We start from the raw sequence: 11,474 nt of genomic DNA, 5'->3' as shown, positions 1-11,474 counted from the left end.
GTGATTTACTGCTCACCAAAGCAAAAGAGCAAGAGTAATGACTGCCGAGACGTATGGTTCCAATAACATAGGTATGTCAGATTTACTGCTTAGCTAGAAAAAGCTCCCTCATAGTGTTAATATCTGAATTTATAACAAGTATGACAAGGTTAAATGTTCTTCTTTTATGAACCACAAAAATGCAAGTTTATTAATGTGCAATAGAATTTTCATTTGTTACTCTTTGCATTTGCATATCTGATTTGAAAACACTTTAACAGCACGTGAGCTTTAAATAATGGCATTTTTGAAGGCATCTATTAATATTGTGAGCTGTAAAGTCAAAATGAAACTCCAATCATACAATAAGCTTCTCTAATGATGGCGTACAATGATGCTTAGCTAGCATTGCAGTTCCCAATATTATTCCAAGACTAAGAGCAATCTTAACACCAAATTTTGAAAATAAAATCTTTTGTTAGTTAACATTTTAAAGTCATTTAACAACCAAAGAAGCATTTCTAGGCATGGAGCTCACTTAAAATTAATGGGATCCTGGATCATTTGTAAATTTTTTTTTAATGGTAAAAATAGCATTTTAATTGACAGTAATTTTTTTCTTGAATAATATTTTTATTGACACATCTTACTCATTTCAATATATCCCTTCCCATCCCATACAGATTTGTTGTTTAATGCAATTAGGAGGGGCTATGCCATCATCAATGCTATCTGCCCCCCCAGGGCCATTCATATCCTGGACCCTCTGGGAACCATTACTCCTATCAGTGTCCTTGAGGGGTCATCTATCTTGGCTACCATGTCCCAGCCATCTCTTCTTTTGTTAATATAAATCATTCTATGGGTGGATCTTACATCTCTTATAACAAATCCATACATCAATTGTATGAAGAGCATTCATACATATGTTGCCATAATCATTTTCAAAATATTTTCTTTCTAGTTGAGCCCTCGGTATGTATCAGTGCCAGGAATCTTAAATGAACAAATGAACATACACAAGTCTAACACAACCAATGAGGTATGTCATATATGGACCACAATACTAAGGAAGGAAATCTTAAAGAACTAGTTATATGGTTCATCAGTGCCACACTGCACCCTGGATTTATCCTCTGTTGCGTGAGGCCCAGATCAGAGGGACAGTCCAGTTGTCTTGCTGGTGGACTTCGGGTCTCCACTACATCCAGTCCCCTTCATATCAGTTTGCATGTGTGTTTTGGAACTTGTGATACCTCTACCCGTCAACACCTCTTGATCACAGAGGCTGGTGTGGGCTTTGATGTGGGTTTTGATGCTTCCCTACTAGGTGGATGCTTCTTTAACTCCAAGCTTTTAAGACCCCAGATGGCATTGCTGTTGATAGCCAGGCACCATCAGCTTTCTTCACCACATTTGCTTAACCACCCATTTTGTCTTCAGTGATCATGTCAGGGAGGTGGGCATCAGACATTGCCACATCAATAGAACAAACTGTTCTTGTACTGAGGTAAGATTTATGTAGAAGCCCAAAGTCCATCTATTTCCTTATTGCATTTACACACACACTAACACATATATACACACAGAAACAAATATAACCATATCCATATATGTATATTTTAACATATATACATGCATATATGTGTATGTATGTATATAGATGGTTTTGTTTCTTCTTCCTACCCTACTATCATGTTTGTCTGTTGTTTACCTATCAGTAATGCTCCTCAGATACAATTCGATTGGTCAAACATGCCCCAGAAAAGTTACACCCTCGTCGAGGTCCATTCTAGAACTCTTTTTTCTGTTGGTTTTTTTTTTTTTTTGAGACCTTGAATAGTTTTATTAAGGGAGGTCCATTTTAGAACTCTTAACTATTCTTCTGTACCAGCCACTGTTGGTTCCCGCTGCCCCCACCACCCATGTCCCACAAGAAGTGTTGGTCTGACCACTGTCTCCCTAAGACCACTACCCATCTGGCCTTTCATGTATACATTATCACCAAAAACCAAAAACAACAAAATAATAAAAAAACAAACCAAACCAAACAGACAAAGAAAAAATATCAACATACAGAGAGCCACCAGACTAACAGGTATCATGACACAGAGCCACATTTGAGTTGAAAATGCGAGTTTCCCATAAGTCCGTGATGCTATTCCTACAGTCAGGGATGGCATGACTCATGGTGCCCCCCCCCACCTCCCTTCCCCACCTTTATTATGCCTTTGACTTTCAGTGTGGCCCCTTGTGAATGACTGAATTCTTGACATGTTTTCTGTTGATACCTTTGGGAGGATTGAAAGTAATATTTCAAGTGAATAGGACTAGTAGTTAAGAATAAATGACATACTTTCACAGTTTAAACTTCTGGCTTGTCTAAACATAATTAAGTAATTAGAGCGCTTTTAATCTCATGGTTAAATCTGGACACAACTATCATCAAAAATCTTATTAGACAGATCTTATAATTTCCTTCTCTGAAGCCAAACAGCCAAGGATTCCGCGTCTTAGAAGATTGCAAGGCACGAAGAGTCTGTTGTCCTATGGACTTGTTTTTTCCCAAGAGATTATCAGCAATTTAGGTGGTTCTAAGCTGCGGTTAAGATGTACTTTTAATTCATTTATATAGGTACTAGGTATTTATGCTTGAGGTTCAATACACAGTCATGGACTTATTAGTATTTGGCTGGTTGTCAGCATGAAAGGAAAATGAAATGATATTTTCACCATTTCTGATCATTATTCATCCAGTTTTCCTTTCTGTCTCTGTAACTCAGCAACCTTCCCATTAGCCAAGCACCTGGCAGAGCCACTGTTGTTACATTTCTGACAGATTTTCCATTACAGGACCTGTTTTTCAAGAGGCAGGTTAACTAAGCGATTTTGATTTGTGCCAAGCTGAGATGTGCAATAGACACTTGAAGTCGATTCTCCTGTTTTCATAAGATTCCATTTGAACTTATTTGGCCTATTTTGATCTAAACATACAAAGAAAAAAACATGCTAAAATTCATCTAGTCTCTCATTCATGAGTACATTTTGTATCTGTCTTTTTAAGATTTAAAAAAATTCACAAAAGGAAAAATGTCATAACCCAAATTTGTTACTTTATTTCAAAAAGTATTAACAGCCATCTGTTTTCCATAGATCAGATGAAGACCCCTTTGCCTTATATTTGTCATATAACTGTGATATATTGTATTTTCATGTACTTGTCTTTTTTCTTAATAATTTTAGTGGGGGCTCACACAACTCTTATCACAATCCATCCATCCATCCATTATGTCAAGCACATTTGTACATCTGTTACCATCATCGTTCTCAAAACACTTTCTTTCTAATTGAGCCCTTGGTATCAGCTCCTCATTCCCACCCACCCCCTCCTTTCCCCACCCTTCCTCCCTCATGAACCCTTGATAATTTTTATCTTATTATTATTTTTTCATGTCTTACACTGTCTGATGTCTCCCTTCCCCCACTTTTCTGTTGTCTGCCCCCCAGGGAGGGGGTTATATGTAGATCATTGTGATAGGTTCCCCCTTTCTACCCTACCTTCCCCTTACCCTCCTGATAGGTCTACTCTCATTATTGGTCCTGAGGGGTTTATCTGTCCTGGATTCCTTGTGTTTCCAGCTCTGATCTGTACCAGTGTACATCCTCTGATCTAGTTAGATTAATTGGGATCATGATAGGTGAGGGGAGGAAGCATTAAAGAACTAGAGGAAAGTTGTATGTTTCATCTGTGTTATACTGCACCCTGACTGGCTCGTCTCCTCCCCACAACACTTTTGTAAGTGGATGTCCAGTTGCCTGCAGATGGGCTTTGGGTCTCCATTCCACACTCTCCCTCACTCACAATACTGTGATTTTCTGTTCTTTGGTGCCTAATCCTATTGACACCTGTGATCACACAGGCTGGTTGGTGTGCTTCTTCCTTGGGGGCTTAGTTGCTTCTCAGCTAGATGGTCGCTTGTTTATCTTCAAACTTTAAGACCCTAGGTGCTTTATCTTTTGATAGCAGGGCACCATCAGCTTTCTTCACATTTGCCTATGCACCCACTTTGTCTTCAGCGATCATGTTGGGAAGGTGAGCATCTTGGAATGCCAGTTTAATAGAACAAAGTGTTCTTGCACTTTGATTAGGGGCCCAATGTCCATCTGCTACTTTAATACTAAACCTATAACTACATGTACATAGATCTATTTCCCTATCATCATATGTAAATATATTAACATATGTACATACCTGTATTTAGACCTCTATAAATGCCCTTTGCCTCCTAGTGCCTTCCTTTATTTCCTTTTATTTTCCTTTTGTCCCACTATCATGTTCAGCATTCGTTTGGGTTTCAGTAATTCCTCTTGGTTACATTCATGTATTTGTCTTTATTGTGGTCCACATAAAGGTAATGAAACCTATTTCTACAGTTTTCATATATAATCAGTGACATTAATTATGCTTATCATGAAAGTAGTTTTCTCATTATAAATTTCACATATATTGTAGAAAATGTAGAAAATACAGGTAAGAAAGAGAAGAAAAATTTAAAATCACACTAGCAGACAAGAACATACTATTAATAGCTTCCCCCCCCACCCCACAGTTTTTCATTCTTTCTTTACTCTTGGAAGCTTATTCTGAGAATGTCCCCTGACTATTTTTCACCCCTGCAGGGAGGGCGGTGAATTATTTGATATGGCTCTTCTAGCTCAAATCTCTAACTCCCACCAAATGACCTGTCCCTGCACGGGTATGGTAAGAAGATAGGGAAAGATACTGACAGGATTCACCTGTAATTTTGAACATCCTGCTGTGCCATCCTGCTGTGTATAAAGTGAAACCTTTGAGAACAGGAAGAGGGAGCTGATTGTCAGAAAGAGCCAGTACTGGAGTGCATCTTCTGGGCCTGAGATCCCTGCACCATTAACTTCCTGGGTCCAAAGACAGCTATCACGTTAGAGGAGCAGCATCAGACCCAGGAGCCAGAGCACGGAATAGTCATGAACTTCCCAGCTCCCAGAGTAAGTAAAGAGGTGTGTGGTGCATCTGGGTGCCTAATTGAGGAAGTTGGACTTGCTGACTCCTGGGATTTAAGCTGAATGCCTGCAGGTAGAGGCGTAGAGCAGAGCAGTATGCCCTTTGGGCATTCATTAGCAGACTTGACACAACTTTGTAACAAGACTTGATCAACAACTCAACCTTGAGCATTTACCACTGACAATACAACCTTTTAACTTCCTTAATAAACCCTTTAATCCTGAATTGTGAATGTGGGTTCTGTGTAGTCTTTGTAATGGATATTACCACCTAGAGATAAAGTAGAGAATATCAATTAAGACATTACAAACCCCTTCACACACTGTCAAGGGTCATTCCTGATGTTTCCATATTCTCTCTACTCACTTATTATGTAATTCCATGTGATCTGGCATCCATCCATTAATTGATTAAAATGTTTCTTTTAAAATAGCCAGTAAACCTCTTACCCATCATCAAAGTACCATTTCCTTCATCTTCTTTATCCTTGATGTCCACTGCACTTTGCTTCATGCTTGAAAATATTCTCCTACCTTGGATTCTATGATTCGATACAATCTTTTTTCTCTGCTGGTATCTGAAAAAAATTCTTGGCTCTTCTTTTTCTTTCTTTTAGTTAGCTATGTTTGTTTCTATTACTTACTGAGTTAGTTAATTGTGCCAGCCTGGCCAATAATCACATGTGGGGCTAATTGAAAGGCAGAGGGATAAATGGGTGGTGAGCCTCGCCTTTCTAGTTCTCAGGTCTCTTGTTTTGTGATGGTTGCACCGGGTGCAGCTGCCTTAGCAGTTCCCTGCTTCAGCTTGCAAGATTGACTTCCTACAAGACATCCCCAAGGAGAAGCCGCATGGATCTATCCCGATGCAGCCCTGGGTGCTGGAGCAGCTGTGTGGAGACCCCTGCTAGTGCTGAGATGCTTCCACGTTCACTGACTCAGCTTTCCTCCTGCAGTCAGCATCATTGCCTGTTTTGTGAGGTGGAGGACTTTGTGGACTGGTGTTGGGTTAATGGGTTAATGTTGGACTTGTGTGCTTGGGCAGCATTGGGTTGGGACGTTTTCGTGATGCACATTTTCTTTACATAAAACTCTCTCTTATACATGAGTTGCTGTGGATTTGTTTCTCCAAAGTACCTAGACTAATACACTTACCTTAAACTACAAGGATATTTATTGACTGTTTAATAAGAAGTCCAGAGGTAGGTCGTTTTGAGCCTGGTTTGGTGACTCAAATAGGCCTTGAAGGATCCTTTTTGCCACTGCCTCTTCACAATGCCTTTTCTCAGTCACAGGACACAACCCGGCTCTACTCATGTCATCTGAAGAAAGAAGAGGAAGGTAAAATGACAATGCTCTATTCTTTCTTTTTTTATCCTGGTGTGTGTGTGTGTGTGTGTGAAATATCTAAGAAACCTTATCTTTAGATTTCATTGGCCAGAATCGAGTTTTACCATTTAATGGAAAAAGAAAAAAAGATTGCCAGGACTTCCTGAGCGCAATTGTGATTCATCCCATAATTAGGCCGCATTCCCACAAAATGTAATCAGATCAGGGTAGCCAGGAAGAAGGGAACATGAGCAGGCAAATTGCAGGGGTTACCTCGCAAGACAAAGCCCTTTCCCCCTACAATTCAAACTCTTTGAGGTTCCACTCATTTTATGACAACAGAGATTTGCGTGGAAATCAGAAGGGATAATAAGAAACGAATTCTATAAACTACACCAGTACTGCCATTTAATAGATACATCATGTTTTCTCAATGAGACTCATAATCCTAAAGTGAAATTTTAGTAATTTCTATCAAACCAGGCAATAAATCATGCCAATCCTTTATTAAGAATTCATTTTCATCTTCTTTCCATTTCCTCTTCTCCTACTCTAGATATTAATGATCTCAAGCCTTTCCAATGTATTTCTCCAGAATGCTATGTATTTCTCTGACTTGACTTTCTCTTGCTTTTATTTGCTTGACTCTTTTGGTGAGATGTTTTGGGGTTTTTTTTCAGATGGTCTAACTTTTCCTTTACAACATAGAATATAAACACTATAGGTGAGGGTCGAGCCCTTCCACAATCTTTCCTTCTATTTAGAGTAAATGCTGTGCTGAAAATCATAGCCAGAGCCAGTAGTCAAAAAAAAAAGGAATCAAGGGAATCCAAATGGACAAAGAAGACAGGAAACTCCCAATATTCTCAGATGATATGATTTCATACAGAGAACACTCCAAAGACTTAGTGCCCTCCCCTCCCCCCAAAAAAAAGAGAGTTGGAAGCAATCAAAAGATTAGGCCAGCTGGCAGGGTAAGAGATTAATGAAGAAAAATCAATTGAATGCCTGTCTCCTAATGAAGAGATCTCTGAAAAAGAAAGTAAGAAAGAAAATGCCATTTACAACCACACAAAAGATAGAATACTTAAAAATCAACCTAATGAGAGAAAAGAAAGACTTGTACAAAGAAAACTACAGAGTATTATTCCAAGAAACCAAGAAATCTATATAAATGGAAGAATAATCCATGTTTGTGGATAGGAAGGCTTAATGTCGTGAAAATGTCAGTACTACCAAAAGCAATCTATAAAAACAATGTAATTATGATCCAAATCCCGCCATGTGTGATAGTCACCTAATCTGGTGTCAATTTGAGGATTAAGAGTGTAGGGATGGAGTCTAGCCTGTCAATCTGGAGATAGCCAATAAGACCCCTGTGTGGGTATCACCTTCCCCTGAGAATTCTGGGAAATCTGGTTCTTCCTTCTTGGAGGCAGGAGACATTGTCTCTCTCAGTTCACTCCCTTGGATGCTCTCTACTGACAAGGCTGACTTCCTGCCAGGCATCCTTGAGGAGATGCCACTTGACCCTGCCCTGCCCTGCCCTGATGCAGCCCTGGGAACTGGAATGGCCATGTGGAGACCCCTGCCAGCTCTGAGATGCTTCTACCACCAAAGACATTCTACCCACTGGCCTGTGATCTTCTACATTTGGTGTCATTGCATGTGTTTTGTGAATCTGAAGAGGACTTTATAGATTGCTGTCAAACATATGGGCTAATATCATACTTATGACCTTGGACTGGACTGGGCTGGGATGTTTTCTCAATGTTCAATTGCTCTTGTATATAAATCTCCTTGTTATACGCATATGTGTGTCAATGGATTTGTTTCTCTACTCTACCCAGACTAACACACCATGATTTAAAGAAATGGAAAAATGCATTGCTAATTTTATATAGAGAAGGAAGAGACCCAAGATAAGCAAACACCTTCTTTAAAAGAACAATAACAAAATAGGAATCCTCTCGCTGGCTGACTTCAAAACCTACTACATAGCCACAGGAGTCTAAACAACCTGGTACTGGTTCAATGATAGGTATGCAGAAAAATGGAGCAGAATAGAAAACTAAGAAATACATTCACCTACCTACAGATAACTTATTTTTTGACAAAGAGCCCCAACCCAAACCAAACCAAAACCATTAATTGGGGGGAAAGAGAGTTGGTTTTTTTTTTTAAACAAATGGTGATTGCAGAAATAGATCTCAACCAGGTGAAGAATGAAACAGGTCCTCTACCATACCCCATGTACAAAAAATGACTTCAAGATGGAACAAAGACTGACCTGTAAATCCCAGAGCTTTAAAGATCATCAGTGAGGAAACAGGGACAAATTGAAGGGCATCTTGCAGGACATAGACATACTCTCAAACGTAACGAAGGATGCAGACATAGTAGAAAACAAAATAGATGACTGGAACCTACTAAAATAAGACACTTATGTGCATCCAAAGATCCTAAAGAGACTTTATAAGAGTAGAAACTAGAGACAAAAGTTTAGGGCTTTACCTTCACGTTGAATGCTAATTAAGTAATTAATGATTGATTCATTTCTGATAAATTTAAAACCATATAATGGTGTATTTTACCCTTCAGTCTTCCACCTCAAAATTTGCATTGTCTGCTCCATACTGTTAAAGCCAGGGAAAATTACAATGAATAAGCATAAGGGATACTAAGATAGGATATTTGTGTGGTTAATCCCTTACTTTAGAGTACAGAATAGCTAATACCTACTGATAAGGGGAATTGGGGTTTAAAGAAGGCCCTTCCGTCAAATATGATAGCAGTAATGACTTGTTGACAGCAATTCCTGATCTTATCAGCCTCCTCCTTTGACTCCCCAAAGACACCAGTACATTTTATTCTCATCTGGATTTGAGATTCTGAGGAAAATAAGCGATTTAAGGTCTGCTGGGTAGGACACTATCTTAAAGAATAAAAAATACTAATAATTATAGAGAAAAAAAGTTGTATGTGTGATTAAAAAAAAAAAAGACTTAGTTCCAGAGTTTTGAAGAAGTAAAGGTCATGCTATACTTAAGAAAATCTCACTTTCTAAAGGATTTTCATATATGAGGCTGGATGTTAAACTTGAGAGTCTTTTTGGTGGATGAGGGGAGGAATGATTTATTAAAAGAAGGAAAAAGATGCCTGTAATGTAAAGTGATGACAGACAGGATGACTTAATTCTCGTAAGTCATGCTGGTCATTAGGAGATTCATCAGAGGAAAACTATCTTCATGTGTAGGCTTCCAGGTGAATCAAAGGAACTGGACATCATCCAGCAATAATCTCTGAATAATGTGTTGACCTCATCTATATATAGGACCAACAAATAAGCAAAAGTGCACAGGGATAACCATTTGTTTTGGTTCCTTGTGTGACTTTCATTAAACCATCGGTTTCTATACCCTTACATCAAAATATGCTTATTGTGTGAGCTTCATGTTCAACAGATACTCCTGCCCAGCAGAGTTCAGTGCGTCCACGAACAAAAGAAAGTCAATGGATGTTATTCAAACATGGATTTTCAATTTTATTCACACCACAGCATTTCCGTGTGAATGGGAAGCCCAAGAGAAGAAATGAATTGATTCCTCATTAGAAAATTCTGTTAACTTACAAGAAAATAAGGCTGGCCTGTGAGTGCATGTGGGGTGAAGGAAGGCAGACACCGCCCCTCCCCCCACAATAGCTTCCTTTATGCGCCCTACTGACCCTCACTCGCTCTTTCTCATTGCCTCTGTGTTCTGGGGTTTCTCCTAAGCCTTCCTGTACCAGCACACACTAGAAACCTGAGCATAATGATGTCTGACCCATAATTTGGGGATATTGGAAATGAAAATGGGGAAAATTCTGAGTCCAGAACTAAAAAAAAAAAAAGTCCTTCTGGTCTGCTGCGCACATGCAAGCTGCCCGTCTTGGGCAAACAACCACAAACAAATCCGATAACCAGGCGAGCGGTGGTGTGTACCACCCAGCTGTTCCCCTATGAATTTTGACCCTGGTTTGTGTTCTGGTGGGTCACCAACATCTTGCAAGCAACAATTGGAATCGTCTTGTCCACTATGCACACAAAACAGAGGTCCAAGACTTCAAAACACTCTTTCTTCCTACACTGCTTCCTTAACACGCATTTCAGATCAGCAAGTGGGATGCGAAGAGAATGCGAAAACAGGGTCGTTTCCTTTATTATCTTGTTTTCCTCCGGAGTAGTGAGATCCAGTCCAGGTTTTGCCTTCGACTCTGCCTCTGAATTTCGGCTGTGCACTGTGTAGCACGTTTCTCGCTCGCTCTGGCTCTCTCCTCCTTTCTCCTTCCCTTTAGCCGCCCGTGTCTGTCTCCAGGATTTCTCTCTTCCTATCTCAGGACTCTCACTGGCTCCCTCAGCCTGTGTGAAGCTGAGGTCTCCCCCATATCCCAACACATACCTCCACGCACCCCCCCACCCCGCCCCCACCCCCGGAGCCCCGCGCTCTCACACTGTCACACACTCGCGCGCGCCGGTCAGTCGCCCTCCTGAGAGCGCGCCGGGAGCGCGTTCCCACCTTCGCCAAACGCTCCTGCGAGCCGCGCTCGCCGCGCTCCCGGATCCTCCCGCTCGGACCTCGGGTCGCTGCCCGGCCCCCCTCGCTGCTTTCCCGTCTCCTCTCCTTTGTTTTGACCCCAGCATCTTCGATCGTGGGGGCCCGAGGAGCCAGGCGGCTGCTCGCCGGGTCCGCCGTGCCCGGCTTGCCATCCACCCTCTGGTGTATAAAAGTTTGCTGAGCGCGCTGCGCGGCCCGTCCCCTCGGCTGGCGGAAGGGGGGACGCCGGGCAGCGGAGAGGAGCGCGCCGCGGGCGCGGGCGGGCTTTCGGCCGGAGGGCCAGGTGGAGAGCGCGCGGGCCCAGGGCTTGCCGGAGCTGGATTTGCATGTGGCACCATGCCTTCTTGGATCGCGGCTGTGCTGATCCCCCTGTCGGGGCTGCTGCTGCCCTTGCCGGCCGCCGGAGCGGACGTGAAGGCTCGGAGCTGCGCCGAGGTCCGCCAGGCTTACGGGGCCAAGGGATTCAGCCTGGCGGACATCCCCTACCAGGAGATCGCAGGTAAGCGGCGGCGCGCGGCGGCGGCGGGCTGC

General features: G+C 41.6%; 1 protein-coding gene across 1 annotated transcript in view; it reads left to right on the top strand.

The window, feature by feature from the left end:
- The first annotated feature begins 11,279 nt into the window (after positions 1 to 11,279).
- Positions 11,280 to 11,474, top strand: part of GPC6 (glypican 6) — a 1,378,959-nt gene continuing 1,378,764 nt past the window's right edge. Inside the window, exon 1 of the mRNA XM_004709773.2 lies at positions 11,280 to 11,442. Coding sequence (XP_004709830.1) covers positions 11,280 to 11,442 — 163 coding nt within the window. The remainder of the gene's footprint in view (positions 11,443 to 11,474) is intronic.

Source organism: Echinops telfairi, unplaced genomic scaffold (genome assembly GCF_000313985.2).
Source record: "Echinops telfairi isolate 266 unplaced genomic scaffold, ASM31398v2 ScPeMD7_7405;HRSCAF=8443, whole genome shotgun sequence".
In the NCBI taxonomy this organism is placed as follows: domain Eukaryota; kingdom Metazoa; phylum Chordata; class Mammalia; order Afrosoricida; family Tenrecidae; genus Echinops; species Echinops telfairi.
The sequence above is the reverse complement of the archived record's forward strand: the minus strand, read 5'-3'. Positions and strand labels throughout refer to the sequence as shown.